The 21,972-nt window shown below is 41.2% G+C and overlaps 1 protein-coding gene across 1 annotated transcript; it reads left to right on the forward strand.

Moving 5' to 3' along the window:
• The first annotated feature begins 771 nt into the window (after positions 1 to 771).
• Positions 772 to 21,772, forward strand: NXPE3 (neurexophilin and PC-esterase domain family member 3). Its single transcript, XM_042810968.1, has 6 exons — positions 772 to 872; positions 4,862 to 5,074; positions 10,728 to 11,488; positions 12,307 to 12,380; positions 16,299 to 16,505; positions 18,038 to 21,772. The coding sequence occupies exons 2-6, from the start codon at positions 4,982 to 4,984 to the stop codon at positions 18,586 to 18,588; spliced, it is 1,686 nt and encodes a 561-aa protein (XP_042666902.1). The 5' UTR covers positions 772 to 872; positions 4,862 to 4,981; the 3' UTR covers positions 18,589 to 21,772.
• Positions 21,773 to 21,972: the final 200 nt, after the last annotated feature.

A 21,972-nucleotide genomic window follows, 5' to 3' on the forward strand; every position in this document is an offset into this window, starting at 1 on the left:
CCTAGCACAACTCACCCGCTAAAGTAGGTTCCCTAAAGCAGGTCACACAGGTAGGCATCCAGGCAGGTCTTGAAGTTTCCAAAGAAGGAGACTTCACAATCTGTTCCAGCCTTTCCTTGTATAAGAGGTGCTTATAAGAGATGCTCCTGGCCCCTCATCGTCTTTGTTGCTCTCTCTGGACTCTCTCTAGGATATCTTTGCCATTTTTGAACTAAAGAGCCTAGAAATGGACACAGTACTCCAGATGTGGCCTTGCTCAAAGGGGGAGAACCACCTCCCTCAACCTGCTGGCCACGCTCTTTTTAATGCACCCCAGGTTACCATTGGCCTTCTTGGCCACAAGGGCACACTGCTGGCTCATGGCCATCCTGCTGTCCATCACCACACACAGGTCCTTCTCTGCAGAGTTTCTCTCCAGCATGTCAGCCCCTAATTTGTACAGATGCATGCAGTTATTCCTCCGCAGGTGCAAGACTCTGCACTTGCTCTTGTTGAACCTCATCAGGTTCCTCTCTGCCCAACTCTCCAGCCTGTCCAGGTCTCATTGAATGGCAGCACGGCCTTCTTGGTGCGTCAGCCACTCCTCCCAGGTACCATCAGCACACATGCAGAGGGTGGGCTCTATCTCTTCACGTAGGTCGCTGATGAAGACGCTGGTCGACGCAGCACCGACCCTCTTGGCGCGATGGCTGTGGGCGGCCCTGGCCGAGAGGCACGCGATGTCGGCGGGCGGGGCCGGGGTGGAGGAGGAGGTGCCGGGAGGTGGTGCCATGGCAGCGGCGGACCGGGCCGGCAGATACGCGACGTGCCGCCTCCGGGCCGGGAGAGAGGGAGCTGTCGTCTCCTGGCCCGGGGGAGCGGCCGGCATCACGGTGAGGGGCGGGTGGGGGGGAGTCGGGACTGCGGCGGTGGGGTTGTGTGGGGAAGGGAAACTCCGGCAGGGGAAGTGGGTGCGGGGCCGGCTCGGCTCGGGGCGCTGTAGCGGAGGAGGATCCCGCAGCGCCCGCTGCCTCCCGTGCCTCACTCGCTTTTTGTCTCGGCGGCTGAAGGAAGGAAGGAAGGAAGGCAGGCAGGCGCTCCCTGGAGCCGCGGGGCTGCCCGGCTTTGCCCGCGGCCTCCTGGGCCGTTCCTAGCCGAGGGGTGGATGTGCTGCGGGCCGGAAGAATGAGGTTTTTCTTTTTTTTTTTTTTTTTAAACGCGTTTTAATTGCAGAATTGCACCTCCTGTTTGCTCTCTTCTCCCACCTCCCTGCGTGTGGAGGAGCGTTGGACCCGTGCTGTGGCAGCGCGTGTTTATCAGGCTGGAGGAGCTGCAGCAAGCTGCAGCAAAGCGAGCTCCCGCCAATGGCTTGTGATGACCTCTGAATGTCAGGGCTGTCTGGGGAGCGAGCCTCGGCTAGGAGAAGCGGCTGCGCCTCTCTTCTGCTGTGACTGCAACAGCTGGGTGCCTAGCATGCAAGAGCCATCACCAGGATTAGATCCGTATCTTAGGGATGTGCACCGCAGTTCTTTGAGGTGGCTGCGCCGGTATGTGCTTCGGCGGCACTATTCGCTCACAGGTGTTTGGGGATAGAAGTGACAGTGATATAAACTAAAAGGCAGATCTGTAAATGGGCATCGGAGAACAGGAAATGCTGATCATAAAGATGTCATTAATTTCATGTGTTTCTTTTGTAACTATGGGCGAAGCGATGGATGTAATAACTCGAAATGATGCAAAGCTGGTAGGAGTAATACTTCATGAGCAGCAATAGCAAATTAAGTATAGGACTGAAGTTGAAAAACGTAATAAATAAATAAATAGAACCCATGATTTGCTATAGAAAAAAATAATCGCATCTTATAAAAAAAATCTTAACTGCCTGTCATGTTTTGTTTACTTTTGGATGCAAACCACCAGCATAAGAGACTTTGCTGGAAGAAAATACTGTGTATGCACACACACCTTGTATTTTATATAATATATATAATATACATAAAAGGGACCTGAATTATTTCCCAAATAAGAAAAGGCTGAGAAAAACTAAGACTGTTCAGTCTGGCAAATAGAAGGCAAAGAGGCGATTTCCTCACTCTTTATAAATATCTAAAGTGTGGGAGTTAAATGGTTGGGTCCAGGCTCTCTCCAGTGCTGTGCAGTGACAGGACAAGGAGCATTGGGCATAAACTGGAACACAGGTGCAGAGGAAATACTAAGTCACAGCTTGAAGCAGTGATTGAGCACCTGGTAGGAAGGCAGAGCCAACTCAAGGGAGCTCAGGTGCATGCAATCCACCTGAGGGACTGGAAGGAGTGGAGCCAGGATCCACCCCTTCCCACATCTCATTAAAGGGTTGGCACTGGTGGTAAGGGTGTCTTCTTGGAGATCTTTGTGTATCTGAGGCCTTCTGAAGGTAAGCAGTTTCTTTCCTTTATGTCCATGGCTGCTGCATTTGAGCAAGCCCTCACTTGCTCCAGCATAGGACTTTGCTACTCCGCTGTCATTACTGCGCTTTCCATTGCATTACAGTGTTACAACAGGATCTTGTATATAAATATGAGGCAGATCTTCATTGGCAGGGTGATGGATCACTAGCACAGGCTGCCTGGAGAGGTGGTGGAGTCTCCTTCTCTGGAGGCATTCAAGACCCACCTGGACTGTCTACCTGAGTGACCTACTGCAGGAAATCTGCTTTAGCAGAGGGTTAGACTCTATGAGGTCTCACTTCCATCCCCTATGGTTCTATATTATATGTGCACATATATGCATATAATATTGCTTCATCTTTCTTTCCCCTTTATTTTTTTCCAAGGGTATTTTCTGCCTTTTAGATGGATGGCTGCAGAGAACACTTCAAGGATACAGGAAGAACTGAAGGCTTTATATCTTGCTTAGATAGCTTGTGTTATATAACAGATGAGCTAGATCTGTTCTTCACAGATGATGAATCTGAAAGTAACTTGAGGCCTTTGCTAAAGAAAGCTTTAAAAGCATGCTATTGCTTGTTTTGGAGCGTGTGACTTTTACAGAGATATAGTATTTTAAGAAAAATTTCTTTTCTAGCAAGAGAGCTATGAAACATGTATGAGAAGAATGTCTTCAGTTATAGGTTTGGTAAGCTGATGGAGAGAGCTGTTAAACTACCAGAGGAGAGGGGCCTCAATCCACTGAAGTGTTACTGGTTACAGTACCAGGAAAGGGATCAGAGGGCTGGTCCTGGAGGGTACCTGGTCTCCTGGAGGGCACCTGGAGAGCAGCACAGGGCAATTCCAGCTATTTCATGCAATAAATTGGTTTAATTAGGGGCCCAGCTTGAATGCCTCTACACAAATGATTACAGTGTGAGAAAGCAGTCAGGGAAAAGGCCAGTATGGCTGATATTAAAGTAGGGTTCTGTTACCCAATGAAGACGAAGAGATATGTAAACTATTCTGTGTGCAGCTCATGCTCCTAGCCCTTCTTCTCATGGAGGACTACTGCTTCCCAGATGTCTTCTGGAAATACAGTATGACAAAGAGGGAGCAGTCTAAGAGATTCATGGTGGATAGCTTAAAAACCTATCTGGTATTTTATCTGAACTTAATACTTTATATTAACACAGAGGCATTCCAATAAGTCTGCTTTTTTTTTTTTTTTTTTGCATTTGGTCAGTTTGATACTTTTATTTTAATGGATGTTTTGCTCTTTTGATGCTTGTTTGTCAGTCAGAGAAATGTTCTCCGTAATTCTCTGCAAAGCAACTGCAGTTATAATCCATATAATCCTTATAAAGCAATTCCATATACAGTCTATTTTGAGGCTGTCCTGGTTATCCAGTAGTATATTTCAGGATTCTGATCTATGCTCATCTAGTGAAAGATTTAATTAGGTAATTGTGATATTCAAAACATCATTACATTTAAGTTCATGCAATGTTCTTCATACAGTCTGAAAAAATACTGTTGCTCTTCAGCTAAACTATTTATAGAAGGTTGTGCAACGTTTCTCTAATCATTTGATGTTGTTGCACTTGGTAGATGTGTGTATGAGTAACACTGTGTGGAGAATATTGGATTGGAGGGGACTGCGTTCTTTTGACTGCCTCTGCTTGCCATCTGTTGTGTTTCCAAGTTCAGATCCTCTCCTTCTGTAAGAATGAAACCCATTCAGCTTGCAAATCACTGCCTTGAAGTTATCCCGTTCAGAAAGAAGAAAGACAAAAGTTTCAAACTTGAAAAGCATTAAGCTGCGAGAACAGTTTATCAACAGTTAAATCTGTGGTTCTGTATCACAGTTGTTCATCAGCTATCAAGCAGTATTGAGGAAACATTGAGAGTTAAGCTTTATAAAAGCATGGCAATTACGTATCGAATTTCATAAAAGCAATCCTGCGTTCTTCAAGCAGTTTTTTTAACCATTAGCTCTTTGTAAAAATATACACTGTATAAAAGGAATGATAAAGATCAGAGAGGATGTAGTCCTCTCTGTAGATCTAGAGGATCCTTGATAACTTATTAAAGTCTCCAATCAGGTAAACGTGGGGATGCCTAAAACCACAAGTTTCTGCTAAAAGTCTTGGGCTTACAATGGCTGGATGGTGACAGTGTGGCCTAATAGATAAACAAGATGGTGTTTTTCTTAGTTGCCAGAAGGAAATCTCACGTTCTTCATTTTATTTTTCTATCAAATACAGGTGAAATTGCCTTTATGATATTTTTGCCTTGAAATACCCATTAGAATTATAGATAGTGCAGTTCAGATTGCCACAAAAATCTGTCTGTAGACTTACCAGGTCTGTTAAACCAGTTGTGGTAGTGAAGAGTTCTACCATTTAAATACTTTATGTGTTTAATTCCAAGTCATTTTAGGGGGCTTTATATAACTCTTGTAAATGTATTTGCAGGAATGAAGTGGAAGTCAGCTGAACTAATGTGTGCGCTACTGAGACGAAATGACATTCGTGTTTGTGATGAATGGAAATCATGGCAGCATCTAACATGGGAGGAAAAGACATGAATGGACAATGTGGCGTGACTCATTCAGACTGCAAATCTTCTGCCTTCTTATGGCAGTACTGGCTGTTGTGGTGCTGGTCCATAACTTTTTTCAGTTAGAGGTAAGTGGAGATGGTTTGGATGGTTGGAATAACAGAAAAATTCAGAGCAGAAAGTGTGCATGGACATCTTCAACACTCAAAGGGATAACTTCAAAGTTATTTCGGGTTGCTCACTATGTTCTTGACTTGAATTTTGATGCCCTTCAGCAAGGAGGTGTTCTGCAGCCTGTCTGGGCAGCCTTTCATTGCTGTGCATAGAGAAGAACATTACCATTATGTGCATGTGGAAGTTGCCTCTTGTCAGAAACAGACAGTAAAAGGACTGCAATTTCTATCTTCAATTTGGGTAGTAAAAAAAGCCCTGAACTGATCCCTTCTTGGTCTTCTCCAGACTTCTGAAAGTCTGCTTCTATTAGTGTCTTCTAGTATGTCATGTATTCCAAACCCTTAGTCATCTTAGGGATTCTCAGCTGGTCTCTTCACTTCAACTGTGGTAGTAGGTGGACAAAAAGCAGATATAGTGCTTTAGATATGACTTTACCATGGCTGAGTTGAGGGAAATTAGCACTTCCCTCAGTTCACTGGATATGTTCTTGTTAACACATTGCAACAAGAAAATGAGTTTTCACCTGATTGGTTTGCTCTCTACCAGAATGCCTAATTCTGTTTCTGCAGGTGGACTTTATGCTGTTGATCACAACAACAAATCAGTTAGTCAGTTTTCAGTACAGGCTACGTAAATGCAGATGAAGCTGGACTTCATCAGTTTGTCTATGAGGGTATTATGGGAGTCTCACTGAAGTCAAGCTAAATAACATCACTGAGGATCCACTGCAGGGAGCCTTGAGGGCTGACCCTTCCCTGTGGCTGCCTGCTTGCCCAGACTTTCCATTGCAGCATTTGGCAGGTGAGCATAATGCTTAGCCTAATAGTAAATCCTGATTATTTTTGATGCATATTAGCTGATAAGTGTGTTATATGTTTAAGTTGCGTGAAACCCACTTGCAAAGTCTTTATCTTCTGGCTAGTGATGCCCAAGCAAAGTGATCCCTTCTTACACTTAAATAGACACTGTTGGGTTGGAGGTTCAGATAAGGGCAAGGAAAATGTCTGAGATATAAAATAGCATGTAGCATGGGAAAAATAACACTTTCATTGCCTCGTTCCGCTACTAATGGAGACATGAACTTGAAAACTGCAGGTGCCAGATTCAGGGCAAACAATGCAAAAGAGCAAAAGTTTTGCATTTGGGCCGGAAGAACCCCAGGCACCCGTACAGGCTGGGAGGAGTGGTCCTTGAGAGCAGCTCGGCAGAGAAGGACCTGGGGGTCCTGATGGACGAGAGGCTGAACATGAGCCAGCAGTGCGCTCTGGCAGCTCGAAAGGCAAATGGGATCCTGGGCTCCATCAGGAGAGGGGTGGTCAGCAGGGACAGGGAGGTGATCGTCCCTCTCTACTCGGCTCTTGTGAGGCCCCATCTGGAGTACTGTGTCCAGGTGTGGAGCCCTCAGTACAAGAAAGACATTGAGATTTTGGAAAGGGTCCAGAGGAGGGCGACTAAGATGATCAGGGGGCTGGAGCACCTCCCCTATGAGGACAGGCTGAGGGAGTTGGGCTTGTTCAGCCTGGAGAAGAGAAGGCTGCGGGGTGACCTCATTGCAGCCTATCAATACCTGAAGGGAACCTACACCCACGAGGGGAGTAAACTCTTCAAAAGGGCTGACAACAGCAGGACTAGGGGAAATGGATCCAAGTTGAAGGAGGGAAGATTTAGGTTGGATGTTAGGGGAAGTTCTATACAAGGAGAGTGGTTAGGCCCTGGAACGGGCTGCCCAGGGAGGTTGTGGATGCCCCGTCCTTGGATGTGTTTAAGGCCAGGTTGGACAGGGTCTGAATGTGTGTGTTTGGTGGCCCTGCTAGGCAGGGGGTTGGAACTACGTGATCCTTGAGGTCCCTTCCAACCCGGGTGATTCTGTGATTCTGTGAAAAGTCCTTGCAGTAAGATTGAGTAACTGCTTGGAAACATTCAAAAGTCAGGATGAATCATAGGGCCACCAAGGTTGGAAAAAAACCTCTAAGATCATGTTGTCCAACCATCCACCTCTCACCAGCAGACAAAAAGAACAAATGAACTATGACAGTGCTGCTTTTTCTTTTTTTCTTGTGGTGGCGTTGCTGCTAAATTGCAGATCTTTGCAGAAGAAAACTGTCATCTCATTCAGTTTATTGCTGGAACAGTTGTGTGTCAGGTGGTGGCTTTTTAGAACTGGCTTTGACATTTTGGATTTATTTAGCACCTACTCAGTGCTGTGAGACAGTAAAAACAGCTGATCTCACGGCTGTTGTAGATGAATATGAGGGCTAAAGTATTTGGAGTGTAAAATGACTGAAAATAAGATGACTGGCCTCTCAGTAGCTGGTATTTGGTCTCAAATATTATCTGCTGTATGAATTAAGACTCTGGGTGAACTTGAACTACTTTTTTTTACTTCCATGCCTGTCATTTGGAAATCTCCTGGGATGTTTTCTGCTCTAATGTAGGAACGTAAACAGTTTGGCATAGTACATGTGGAGCAATTGCCATAAATCTAACAGTTACACTAGATGATACTGGACTTCAAAATATAGATGAAGATCCACCTTTTCAGCAGGAGCTGAAATACTCAGCCTCTTTTGTTTATCAACCACTTGTGTTGTTGCATTTAACTGAGAACAAGTGTTTGCTGTGGGTCTATTGAAGTCTCAAATGTCACAGGTTTAATTTGAAAGTCATCTTTAAAGATCATCTATTCTTGCTCCTTTGCCATGGGCGGGGACATATCTTTGAGAGTGTGACTGCCTCTCTGGGGTTGTAATGTTATGCATTACACCTTATTTTCACTTAGTTGGTAGCAAGGATGCTTGAAACTGAAAATATAGCATCCATTTTTACTTGCTTATGCATCAAGAACAGCTCACAGACTTGTTTGAGCTCAATTGATGTGTAATCCATTCTGTCTTGCCTGCTTTACTAGATAGATATCCATTAAATTACTTTGTGATCACATCGGGGTTCTGATTATCTTTAGAAAGCAGCGAATAAATGCTAGGAATTGCCTTCAAAATCAAGGCGTTTTTGTGTGGAGTATATGTGAAAATAAAGCAGGACAAGCGTTATTCTATATGGACATTACATTGGAAACTAAAATAATGTAAGATCTGGGGAGAGGATTCCTCAGAAGTGTTTCAAGATGGGTTTGTTTGTTTGTTTTTTGCCTGCTCTGAGAAACTTGATTTTGTTTTCACTGCTGATAGTTGTAGACTATAGAAAAAGGGTGGATAAGGAATGGTTGGGACAAACTAATCTATCAATCCAAAGGACAAGGCTTGTCTATTTGTAGGGATGGGGGAGTTTGAACGCTTGTTTGGAAATGAGTCAGGGAACCTCTTCAGAAAGGAAGATGGTTTGGAAATTTCATTCAAGGGTCTTCCACATACAAATTGACTCTGAAGCTTTTCCTGCCTTAACTGGAAAAGCTAATCTCTGTGATGGTTTTTCCTGTGAATGCCACATGTGTTGTAGCACACTTTCAGCCCTTAACTTATAATTTTGCAATAGTATGTGGTCTTATTTGGGCTTGGAAGAAGTCTGTGAAGATGAGTGAGGTTGTTACAGGAACAATGGTCTTTCCGTGATGTGGAGACAGTTTTGCATTTACCTTTGTAGAGAGGGTGTGATTTGTTTTGTTTTTTTTTCCCCTTCTCCTTGAGGGTTGATTGAGAAAGTATTTGTGGTGTGGTCAATTCTGCTTTGTCATAATCTGGAGATGCTTCGGTTGATGTGATAGCTCTTGTTTGGGAACTTAGCTGCATGCAGCTGAAGTGCTTTGGCTTGGCACTGTGCTAAAAAGGATGCTTAAGTGTACTGTTTTAGAAATATTGAGTTATATTCTGTATTTTGTTTTGTGACCTTGAATTGGTTTAGTGTTCTCTGTGCCCTTTTCCACTGAATTCAGTAGATATTTCCTTGGAGGTACTTTAGAGAGGCTAGCTACCTCATGGCCATCTTCTGTACAAATAAATCTGACAGAAGGAATAGGATAAAACTCTGACGAAATCTACAGAAGATTAAAGCAATGATAAGGCCTGTTCTTAAGGCTTTCTTAGGTAGCTGTGTTTCATTAGAAAGGATTTGAAGGTAGCTCTTCATTTGAAAGGATGCCTATGCTTTTTTTTTTCTGCATCCCACTCCCCTGGCCCACATCCTCTTGATGGATCAAGCTAAAAGAAGAAATTTTCCCATGAGAATCTCCACTGAATTTGAGAGTTTTACAAACACCCCCATTTTCCCCCACATTCCTCCTTAGGAAGTTTCTTAAATGCTTTTGCAAACTCAGGCATATTTACCAACGTGTTGGATGTGTTCAAATGTATAACTAACTTAAAAAAATAATAATAATCATACCATGCAATGTTTTCTGTGCCACTTATACGTATGAGCAGAAGAAGGGAAGTAGTGAAGGCATTCAGAAGTAGAAACTTGGCATAATTTAGAAATATGTGGGCAAGATTTAAGAATGAACTGTGCTTGAGAGTCGTTCTCAGCTTTGCCTGGAATGTACTGGATTAGAAAAAATAATGTGTGGAGACCTGTTCACGTTTTTATCTGATCCAATGGAAAAGAGAAATAATCCTGAATTACCCTTAATGGGCTTTGGGGAAATTCTTGAAAATCCTGAATGGAAAAGTAAAACAGAAGGTTCTATTATAAATCATCTTAAAAAAACAAAAAAAAACAAACAAACAAACAAAAAAAAAACCCAAAAAAACAAAAAAAAAACCAAAAAAAAACGAAGTATCCATGGGTACTTTGCATTTTAGTTAAAATGTTACAACTCATGATTGCATATTTTATAGTTAACATGGATATCAAATAGGAAATTAATGTTCTACATTATACTGCGTTGTTCTACGTGATAATGCGTTCATTATTCTCTCATTCTAAGCTGATCAAAACCAACTTCTTATAATGGCCTTCAAGCCTATAAGTTTGTATTTCTTGTTAGGTTTACTTTTTTTGGAAAAGGAAGAAATATAAACAACGTTTTCTTTCTTTTTATTTAATTTGAATACATCAATATACTGCATAAAGCAGGGGAGCTACGTAGTATATGTATATATGCTAGGTAATGCTTGTGTCAAGGTCTTTTCACCCTGTAAGCACTGCTAGGTAACAACTAAATATTGGTGTGTTATCAGCACTCTTTTCATGACAAATCCAAAGTATAGCACTACTTTGGCTGGGATAAAGGTAATTTTCTACACGGCAGCTAAAAAAGCAGCATAATGCTTTAGCCAGACTCTAATTACGGTAAGAATATTAAATGAGTTACTTTTCTATTTAATTGTATGGCTTTCTGTATTTGTTTCATATTGTTGATACAGAATATGCTAATAGCCAAAATACTACCACAGAAAATACTAAGCATACCTCACGTAAAAGACACTTTGCTAGGGCAGGATAAAGTAGCCATTGGGTAAGCACGGGTTGTACAACTGCTTCTTCAGACATCTCATAGTCCAGGGAATCAATGTGTATGTTCTATTAAAGTTGCTTCATTTGGTCAGCCTCAAAGCTGTGCGAAGCAAACTCCTGGTTCTTAGACAGTATCTGTTCTTCGTTGTGTTTCATTTAATAGCACAGTTTCTTGTACTCTTTTTTTTCCCCCTCTAGCACCTGGATGACTACACAGTTTCAGGATCAAATTGGATAACGGAGAACAATGACCAGCCTTCTCTATCGCAGACAACTAAAACTACCAGGAAGCCTTACTGTGGTTATGAGCAGCAGACTTTGTCCAAAAGAGAACAAGCTGAACAGGAATCATTGCTTGCTGCACTACAATGGCCGAAACCCCCTGATGGCAAAATTGGTTTTTTACAAAGCACTGATCCAGTACACAGTGACTTTGTGATTGTGAAGCCCAGAAGTTTCTTCAAGGTGGGTGACCAGTTAGAGGTGGTTGTTCGTGTGAGGGATTTCCAAGGAAAACCCAAGCAATATGGTGGAGACTATCTACAGGCACGAATCCACTCTCCAGTGCTGAAAGCTGGAGCAATAGGAAGGATTGTAGACTGCCATAACGGCCTTTACAAAGTCTTTTTTACGTTACTTTGGCCAGGAGAGGTCAAAGTATCTGTGACTCTCGTTCATCCAAGTGAAGCAGTCCAAGTCCTCCTGCGTTTACGAGAAGAAAGGCCTGACAGAGTTTATTTCAAAAGCTCATTCAAGTCTGGGAGATTTTCAGAAACTACTGAGTGCAATGTATGCTTGCCTGGAGATCTTCCAGTCTGTAACTTCACAGATCTCTACACTGGTGAGCCCTGGTTCTGTTACAAGCCACGAAAACTGTCCTGTTCCAGCCGAATCAGCCATGCCAAGGGTGGATATCAAAAAGGCCTTCTGACACATGAAGAAAGCCTCTTTTTCCAAAGGTATGTATGTCACTGACTTTATATGTACTCAGTCATTTTTTAAATATATATTTGCTTTTTTTTTTAAGACAAACTTTAGGATGGAGGGGAAGAAAATACTCAACTACTTGATTCAAGCACCTGCTCCTGAAGATGCACACCTTCTCTAAGGGTGGGAATCTCTTGTATTCCACCAATAGTGTTCAATCACAAAACCCTACTAGGTTCATTCAGCTGTCCACAAACAAGCACTTCTGAGAGCTCTTTGTGTGTAGGGGTGTAGGCTTTGCTTCCATATTGAGCAAACTGCTGTCTTGCTGAAGATCTCTGAGACTGGTTGGGTGTTGACTGGCAGCATAGCATAGAGCTAAAATTGCAGGTGGTGATAATGCTGGGCTGCTTGAAATCCCGTGTGTACTGTGAAACAGCATGTGGCATTGTGGAGGCTGAAAGCAACAGCCACCTCCTCTTGAGGTAAGCAGTTACTGAAATGTGGCAGAGCTGGGAGCTAATGCACCAGTGTGCCCTCTCAAGTAGTTTGCCTCCTGGCAGAACTCCATGTGCCCCAAGCTGGGAACTTCCAATCTTTGTGGTTAATCCCTCAAAGCATATAACAGGCTTCCCATAGCTTAATGGTTTTATCCAGGCTTGTACAAGTAAGAATGTGCACAGGATTTTTATCCTCATGCTCTTAAATCTTGAATTCTGACTGAAAACAGTGAGAGTGGTCTTAAGGAAATTAAATAATTCAGCTGTCAACACGTGGATTAAGAAAAGTGATCTGTAAGGCTGTAAAACTTGAAGGTAATGTCACATAACTGTTTTAATCTTTGTTCAAGTGATGTGAACATCAAAATGCCCATACTCTCCAGAGGACCTGACTCGGTGATTGTAAAGCCCAAGGCATTTACAGGTATAGTGAATTTTATAAAATTCCTGGGTTTATTTCATATTTAAATAAAAAGAGTGAGAAGCATGAGATACTAATGAGTTTGTTAGTTTTTGTAATGTGAAATAGAAATAATCTTAAGTCTTTTTTGTGTTGAAGGTGGAAGCTTTTGAATGTTGCTAAGGACTAACATCAAATTTATCTAAAAAGACATGTAAATTGAACTTTTAGGAAAAATAATTGGTGTTTACTTCTGATATTTACTCAGAGATATAAAATGTCTTAGTTAACTGCTTAGCAAATGGGTTAATCTAGCAAAGCTAACTGTGAGGTGTTTTTCAAGTTTTGTGTGTTTATTTTTCTAAGAAATTTATGTAATAGGTATCAGATAACTTGCATTTAATTATTAGTATCACTTGTGTTACCGTGCAGTGTCATAACCTAAAGTTGTGGACTAGAACCTAATTTTTCTGTATCGTGTCTAAGCACAGAAAACACAGTCTGTGCTAAGTTAAAGTGAAATATTTATCTAATTCAAATTCACCTGCATGCTTTTAATGCCTCTAAATGCATTGCATAAAAATATGATACAGAATTACTCTTTAATTGAAAGCTCTCCAGTTTTTTTAATAAGCTGTAGGAGATATTAAAGGTGGAGTTCCTGACCTGAGCAATTAAATCATAAAAGAAAGCAGCCTGCAGTGCTGCTTCTTTTTAGTTCTGCCATTCTCTTTATTTAAAAAATAAAAAATAAAAAGATGCTGTCAGGCCAGCAGCATTTTCCCCCTTCTGTCTCCAGACCCTTTAGATGTGACGTGTTCTGTTGTTTAATTTTTAAAATATTTTCTTGTAGAAACTGTTTGAGATTTGATTATATCACCCTTTTTACAGGGGGTGGATGATCAAAGCGTGTTTTTATTTCCTGAGGTTTAATGATAGGTTGGAAAGGGTTGATAGGAGTGGCACAATTTCCTCGGGGAAATTCCTTCTAACAGGAACAGTCTCTGAACAAGTAAATCTAATACTCTGGAATAGAGATGATGGATGTATGACTAAGGATTAATGCCTACTTACATTCCTTATTTTATTGTCTTTAATTTTGTACATTCTTTTCTTTGGGAGGTAAATGTAGATATAGTTCACTTTTGAAATTTCTTTTTTTTTCCCGAGCTATAATCGATTTCCATTCTTGGTTTGTAACTGTTCAGATCACAGCTTTTACCTTCTTTCATAAAATCTAGAAGTAAAGGTCTTTGAATTCTGGAGCGAAACAGGTATGCTGCTGTACAAAGACTTCAAAAGCTGGTGTTAGTTGTACTGTGAGTTCACAGCTTGTTCTCATGTCTCACTTCACGTATGTACAAGGGCTGCTCTGAGAGCAATCCCTCCCATTTCATTATGTCAGAGGCAGATGTTGGTGGGATGGCAATAAAGGCTGAACTTTCCTGCCGATATTCACTTACATGTTGTTGCCATGTGACAGATGGCAGCAGAGGGGCAGTCTGAGAGAATGGTGTCTGACATGGGAGTGCAGATGAAGCAAAGCTGTGTCACTGAATTCTTCCATGTGGGAAAGATGGCACCCGTTGACATCCATTGGTGCTTGCAGAACATTTCTAGAGACTGAGCAGTGGATGTGGCTGCAGGCAGGCTGTGTGGGTAACAGTGCAGCAGCAGTGGAGCACTTCATCTGGTGTAGATTTTGATAAGCGTGGCATGCATTCTTATTCATCACTAGCAAAAACATATATAGCAAATGATGGTCGCCATGCTGAAAAACAGTGTTTTGTAGCTGTATCTGTTGTAGTTTCCATGGAAATAAATAGGCATTACTTTCAGAGCATCCTATTTATATGCTTAGTCTAATAATCACTTTAAAAGTTTGAATGGTTTGAATAGGAAATGGTTTTGAGGAAGGAAAGATTTAGGTTGGATGTCAGGGGGAAGTTCTTTACTGTGAGAGTGGTGAGGTGCTGGAACAGGCTGCCCAGAGAGGTTGTGGATGCCCTGTCCCTAAAGGTGTTCAGGGCCAGATTGGATGGGGTCCTGGGCAGGCTGGTCTAGTGTTAAATGGGGAGGTTGCTTGTGGCAGCGGGTTGGAAGTTCATAATGCTTGAGGCCCCTTCCAACCCTGACCGTTCTGTGAATCTTTACACTAAAACTTACAAAACAAAAGAATTTAAGTTGTGAACTCACGTGAGTTTGTCTTTAGTTACATGACCACATGGTAGCCTTTTCACTTCCTTTGTAGCAGTTCTCTTTCATATGGTTTAGATTACTCAGCATTGTTAGTTGATTGCTCTTCTTTCATTGGCCCTATTGCCAGTTGCTACATGTTATTTAAGAAATTATCCAAATATAAGACTTTCTAATGGATTTTTCTATGGTTCTCAAGATTATAGGCTTTGTATTCTGTGAATGTTCCTGTAAAGTATAAGGGGGCTAAAATCTATTGATATAAAACACAGAATATTGTATAGGAATAGCAAGACCGAAAATGACTATCAGGGATGGGTGTTTAAAGATCCCTGTGGGGGTTGTTTGAATCTGTGAGTCTTTAGGGAATTAGCTGCTGCTGTGTTATAATGAAACATCTAGCAGAGGGTGTTTCTGGGCACTGGAACTCATTGCCTCTACTTTTGCACAGTTAGAATGGGCCCTGGCATGGCTTTGGCCATGTGTAGATGTGCAGTCCCAAACAACTGTAGACTATGACAGGGCAGGGACCAGTAGTCTCCATGGGTAGGTGGGTACAAGGTGGGTATAAATGTTTTTTAATAGATGGTCATGGCTCTTCTGTGTGGTTACTTGGCTTCAATGCCAGAGAGCAGCTCTGTGCTTCTCAGTTCACTGTTCACTGACAGCTTTTCTATCCAAGCTGTGGCTTTGGGTTTCTTTGGAACTGTGAGTCAGCTCATTTCCAGGCCCTTAAGTGTTAGAATAGATATGTGGAAAAGGAGGAACCTGTACTTAATGACCTCATGAAAGTTCAATGTGCGCACTGGCTGCTATGAGAAATAAGGCAATGTTTGACTGATGTAACCTTGAGGTTGCAGCTTCTCTTCCTGTAATCGCTGGCCCCAGTTTTCAACATAACATCCGACCTCTGCAAGACAAAGAGGAGTCCAAAGAATCAGAGCTTCTCTGGTGTTGTCAAATTACTCCTCAGAGGACAACCTTTGCCAGCATTGAAATAGGAGGAAGTTGGACAGCAGAAAGTATGAAACCCATGGAATTAAAGTTTAACATAATTCATACATTCCAAAGGCACGTAAATATTGGCAGTAGCTTTAATTCTGGCACTTCCTGATTTTGTAGTCCTCATAATTCAGATTTCATACTTACAGCGTCTGTGGCCTACATTAGTGTCAGTGTGTGGACTGTTCCACAGAAGGATTTACACTAAGCAAATACAAGTGGTATCAGGTTATCTCTTGCATGTTGTCACCTTAGGGCTGGTGTCCGCTGCTGCAGCAGGAGGTGCTGCTCCTGTAGAGCACAACAGCTGCCATACCATCCTGTTGGCAGACTGGCCGCTAGAGGGGGGAGCTGTACTTCGGCAGTTTGCAGATGTGTGCTGGCAGAGAAGGCATAGTGAGGCTTGGAAATTCTGTGATGCCGTCCATACTGTCCTCCTTTATCAGCATCAGATATAGTTTAACTTAGAAGTACTTCAAAATAAGTTAAAAAGTAGTTAAGTTTAAAATAAGTTGTTTTTTTTTTTTTAAACTTTAAAGCTACAAGTGGTCACATGTAGTAGGTTTTGATGCAGAACCAGCGAGGAAAGTACTTGGTCTTACAGACTTGAGATGCATTGAGCTTTCTAATGTATATTATATGCATTCTAAAGCAAAGTAGTTGGATGTACACATCCATTTAAGTGATAGAAGGTGTGTTTGTTATATGGTAATTTCAGAGGGTTTTTTTTTTTTTTTCTTCCAGATTCAAGCAATATGGACAAGGCTGAAGATCCCACAGTTTCCCCTTCTGGTTATTACTATGAAGATCTTTGGAGACCAAGAACACACTGGATTTATCATTTTAACAAGTCAGATGATATAAGCAAGTGCTTACAAGGAAAAGTAATCCACTTGTTTGGAGACTCTACAATAAGGCAGTGGTTTGAGTATCTGACTGCAGCTGTTCCAGGTTGTTATTTTTCTTTTTAATTGATTTTTTTTTTTAACCTTGAAGACATTTGCAATTCTTTATTCTACTCATTTCAGATTGCACCTCTCATTGCAGAGTTGATCTTATTGAATAGTAATGTCAAAAGGGAGAGGGAAGGCAAAACGTCATCGTAAGTGCTGATAGAAATGCAGTCATTCAAATTTTGAGATTTGACTTTTGAGATCCTAAAGTTTAAGAAAACTTTAGAAACTTCTAGACTTTAGGAGAGAAAGGGCCACAAGTTGTGCATCTATGAAGCTGTCATTATAAAATGTTTTACTAGTTAAGAACATTGTTGATACTGTGAGTTATTATGTGGCCACGAGGTGGCATACCAAAACTTGAGGATTGCCTGGATGAGGCTTGGCAGGTAATATTTTGGAGTGTAGTGAAGTAGCAAAATGACTTCCAGAAGCAAATGACGTCCAGAAGCAGATGACTACTGTTGATTTGGTTTTGAGTTTTAACTTTTCATTAAATAACACAATTTCAGTAGCCAATTTGGTATTTCTCTTTCACCCCAACTCTAAGGTAGTTCAGTAGTGTTGAAATGGAGATTGAGACTCCGTGTTTGCCAATTAAATTCTTCTTTAAATTTAATGGAGTTCTGAAGTTGCTGTGAAAGTTACAGTGAACTTTGGGCTCATAGAGTGACAATGAAAAAGCCTGTTGTTAAAAAGGAGATCTGTTTAGAAATGCTTTTTTCTTTTACCTGGAGGAAAAAAAACAGTTTGGGGAACTTGGAAAAAAAAAATATTTACTTATACTTATTATCTTTTTAAGGTAAAGTGTGCTGGCTTGCAAATTTCAACAGTCATACAAACTCTGTTTTGAAATATGTAGTCAATATGCCTGTGGAGCTGTTGCAGTGGATCCAGAGGCAGGACAAAAAGATTATTAGAGGGCTGGTGCACTTCTCCTGTGAAGAAAGATAGAGGGAGCAGGGTTTGTACAGCCTGGGGAAGAGAAGACTACAACAGAAGATGTCATTTTGGCCTGCCAGTATCTAAGTGGAGCTTATAAGCAGAAGTGAGACCAAATTTTTACATAGGCAGATATTGATAGGAAAGAGGGGAATGGTTTTAAACAGGAAGAGAGAAGGCTTAGCTTAGATATTAGGAGGAGGTTTTTTATTTGAAGGGTCTGCAATTCTGTGATATTTGTGTATGAATTAACCTGTTTGTGTATTTGTGGTGAGGCATGGATGCAGGCTGCCCAGAGAGATTGCTGGTTCCTCATCCCTTGGAGGTGTTCAAGGCCTGGTTAGATAGGGCCTGGGCAGCCTGATATAGTGGATAGCAACCATGCCTGCAGCAGGGGGGTTGAAGCTTGGTGGTCTTGAGATCCCTTCCAGCCTGGGCCATTCTATGATAATGCTTACCTTTTGCTTCACTTTAGGGTTCTTAGAACTGTGTATGTATTCACTGCTGTTGCCCTGTGATCCTTTTGTCCTGATGAATCATTTTGTGTCTTTTTCTGCCTTGAACTAATGTTTGCTCTCGGGCTTTCAGATCTAGTGGAGTTTAATCTGGGGAGTCCTAAGAATGTGGGCCCTTTTATGTCTGTGGATCTGAAGCACAACATCCTACTGAAGTTCCGCTGTCACGGACCACCCATTCGCTTTACAACAGTCTTTACAAGTGAACTGCGCTACATTGCTAACGAACTGAATGGCATCGTTGGGGGGAGAAACACTGTGATAGCCATAACTATATGGTCCCACTTCAGCACTTTCCCTGTGGAAGTGTATATCAGGAGGCTGAGGAACATTCGGAGGGCAGTTATTCAACTGCTGGACCGCAGCCCCAAGACTTTAATCGTCATCAGAACTGCAAACGTTCAGGAGCTTGGGCCAGAAGTGAGCCTCTTTAACAGTGACTGGTATTCCCTTCAGCTTGATTCTGTCATGAGGAAAATGTTCTCAGGAATTGCTGTGCACTTTGTGGATGCTTGGGAGATGTCTCTGGCTCACTACTTGCCACATAACTTGCACCCAAAAGAAGTAATTGTTAGGAATCAAATAGATACATTTCTATCTTACGTGTGCCCTCTGCAAATTTAGCACAAGTAGGCATCCCTGTGTCACGTTTTGCTGCAGCTGAGGTAAAGTTGGTCTTTGCCAGAGCTACTAAGTTTATGCTGGATGGTATTTATTGTATCTGCATTCAGCATAAGCAGGGTGGCCATAAATCTAGTAGCTGCGAGGGATAGTAGAGAAGAGTTAACTGTTCAAGCCATGCCTTGTGCGGTTGATTCCTTAGAATCTTATTTATGTCTCAGATTATTAGCAAGCACCTTAAATTGACAAGATTCAATAGGGAATTATGTGGGTTATTAGCTTTACTAGTTATCTGCACTGTATGTTTAGTCCACATAACGTGGAATCTGCTCAGAACTGGGTGGAATCTAGTGAAAGAATTATTTGGGAGCAGTCTTTCTCCCGCACTCACTCTCTCTGTCAACTCAGAGTTGGAGGAGGATCCCCTGCAGTCCTACGTTGGTCAGAGAAGCACAATGCCTATTCTTTTTTCAAAGTCCTAATCAGAAATGTGAAGTGTGTCTTAAAGCTGCTATTGTCATTCAAGGAAGCTTAGTCATAATATCTATACTATGAAGTCATCAGGAGTTGGCTAAAATTTAGTAAAGCACACTAGTTAGGCATTCTTGGTGTTTACAGATAGCTGCTAAATAATGCAAATGGCCAGTATTTTAGTTGGGTTTCCTGTACTACTGAATCTCTTCTGAGTTTTGATACTGTTGTCTTCTTGATTTATCTGTAACAAAGCAAAGTGTGTATGTTGACCCCAGTGAAGGCACTGTCTCAGGCATTTTGTGCATGTTAAAACTGCAAGCTTGCCTGCTCGAGGCATTTCCTAATGAAATCATTTTACTTCCCTGTTGGATAAACTTGTTCCTTTATGCTCTTGCAAAGCTGGGCTTCTGTTGTGTACTTTTATACATACATAATACACTGTGTCAGGAGAAGCGAAGTTACTTGAATACACTTAACAATTTGTGAATGGGTAGCATAAGTCTGGCATAAACTAGCATCAAGGCTTTGTGCTGATGTCCTCTTTTCCTTCTGTGTTGAGCAGTTTTATTACTTACACTGGCAACAGTGAAGCTGTTGAATAAAAGGTGACAGAAAAATAATAAAAATCCCACCCCTGTATAAAACATCCAGGAATGCCCTTCACACAGGTGCTCGGTAAATGTTTGCTGTTTTGCCCATGTGAATGCAGGTGGCTCTTGGGCCTTCTGGAGCTGTTTTCAATGCTGCCAATTTGACTGAGCCTGCCTATAGTTTTAAGAAGTAGCACTTTGAACATTTTGATTAAATTCAGGTCTGAAATTGCAGAGTAGGAACGTGTTCAGTGTTGTCTTACTTCTGGTCCCACTCAAGCCAAAGTTGGTCTTTATCAATGGCTGTACTGAGAAGTGTGTCAAGACACATGTAGTAGAGTGCTTCTGAAGAAGTCCATAGTGCTTAAAGAGAATATGAGTCTATTATTTGTGAGCGAACTGAGAAGATAAAAATTGAACAAATGGGCAGGTTGCAGAGTGCAGTAACTGAAATGCCTTTGTGTCAGAAGTGTTTTGCTCTCTGCCAGATCTGTTGCCGTGTATGAGAGCACTGTGCTCTTGTTACTGGGTACTGAAGGGAGCTTATACTGCTAGCTACAGGAACGCTGTTTTAAAAACAAACGTAGGTGCTTTTAGCATGTAGAAGTCAACGGCATCCATCAATAAGCTTAACAAATTGAAAAAGTTTAAAAATCACTGTAGGAGTTGCATACAGCCAAATAGCATTTAACCTTACCTTTTCAGACCAGAATTCAGGGTGTCCGCTTTGTCATTTGCTACTGACAACTGCCTTGCTTGGTGTCTGTGAATATATTAGCTTTAGGTAAGTGTTTCTTACTTGAATATGTTAATAGCAATGCATCTGCTGCCAGTAAGAGACCACACCAATTCAGTCCTGGGAATGTAAACCACCAACCACCACAATGCAAAATGACTTTTCATCTTCTCTAGGTGCATTTTTAAAATGGGCAGAGTATAAAGCTTTCATCCTGAATAAGAAATCTATCCAAATAACATTAAAGAAAATTAATTAATTAATGACAAGACTTCAAACTCTTACTTTGAAGGAAACTACTTAATTTGTAGAGTAACCGTTTGGTTTTCCTCAAAATGGTGTATCGTGTGAAAGCATTGTGACAGCATGTTTCTTATCTGAATGTTCTGTTGTTCGCTAGTGCTCTTCAACAGCAACTTCTCATCACTGTTAGCCATCAAAAACAGAGAGGAAGAAATCTTGAATGTTGTGACAATCAAGAGAACTAGATTTCTATTAGCAAAAATGTCTAATCACCTTCTGATAGAACCTCTGCCTTTCAGATTAATTTTTTAATAACAGATTAATGTGCAAGTCATGAACTTGAGGAAAATTGACCATTAATGTGGGCTGAGGACTGATGATTTATTCCTTTGTACTCTGGAATAGACATGAAGAAGAAAGGGAGATACTGAAGAATTACTGATGTTAAAAGGCAAAGACTGAGGGCAGAATGCTTTTGTCATTCGGTTGAACTGTAAGCTGATTTTCATCTCTATTCTCCTTTTGCTACCAGTTTCACCTGTTGTGTACATACTGTATATAGTAACATAATCAGAAGCAATAAAATATTTTTAAATCACTTTCTGTAAACCTTTAGGGTTCTAAATGGACTTCAATGAGGACTTAAAAGATTGGTTGTTTTTCAAGTTACTTAATATGAAATGGGACTCAAAAGGAATTTTGCAGTTGTCAGTGGAGTATCTTCATTTACATGTAGAAATTTCTTTCATGAGATTTTTCAAAGCCCTGTTTTTCTTTTCATTCCCTTCAGTTGAATGGAAGAAAATATGCTATTTTGGATATTTTTATTCCTAACCCTGAGCCTTTTGATTATTAATCATAAGTTTTCTTTACCTTAATTTATTTATTCCATGTGCAGCTCACTGAAGTATCAGTGAAAAACTCTGTGTATTTTTTATGGTGTTCAACAGAAGATACCAGAGCAATTTGTAAAGCAAGTAATCTTCATTTTACGATTAGACTGATACTCAGTGATTTTCTCCTACTGATAGTTTGACCTTGCTTTTCATGACATTGCTTTTCGAAAGCCATGTTAGGCAGGTTTCTTAATTCTAGATGCTTAGTGGAAATGTTATTTGAGTTCTTGATAAAAGAGAAGACAAAAGGCAGTTGTTGTCATGATTTTTCTTCAATTTCAGTTGTTTAATTTCTCCTGTTTGCAACACCACTGCACCTTTACTTTGAGACTCAAATGAGTAGTTTTGATTATTCTTAATTGTTAAAGGTAAGCCTTTAGAAAAAGGAATGTTGCATACTAGAAGGGTCAGCATGGTTTCTTCTGTACTACAGATAATGCTTCCATGC

Source organism: Centrocercus urophasianus, unplaced genomic scaffold (assembly GCF_019232065.1).
Source record: "Centrocercus urophasianus isolate 14NV4802_14NV808 unplaced genomic scaffold, USGS_Curo_1.0 seq_12, whole genome shotgun sequence".
NCBI classification, from domain to species: domain Eukaryota; kingdom Metazoa; phylum Chordata; class Aves; order Galliformes; family Phasianidae; genus Centrocercus; species Centrocercus urophasianus.

Bases quoted from the DNA above. Each gene is read 5' to 3' on its own strand.
- NXPE3 (XM_042810968.1), top strand. From the start codon at position 4,982: ATGTGGCGTGACTCATTCAGACTGCAAATCTTCTGCCTTCTTATGGCA. The intron at 5,075-10,727 runs GTAAGTGGAGAT...TTCCCCCTCTAG, and splicing joins ATAACTTTTTTCAGTTAGAG to CACCTGGATGACTACACAGT. The intron at 12,381-16,298 runs GTATAGTGAATT...TTTTTCTTCCAG, and splicing joins AAAGCCCAAGGCATTTACAG to ATTCAAGCAATATGGACAAG.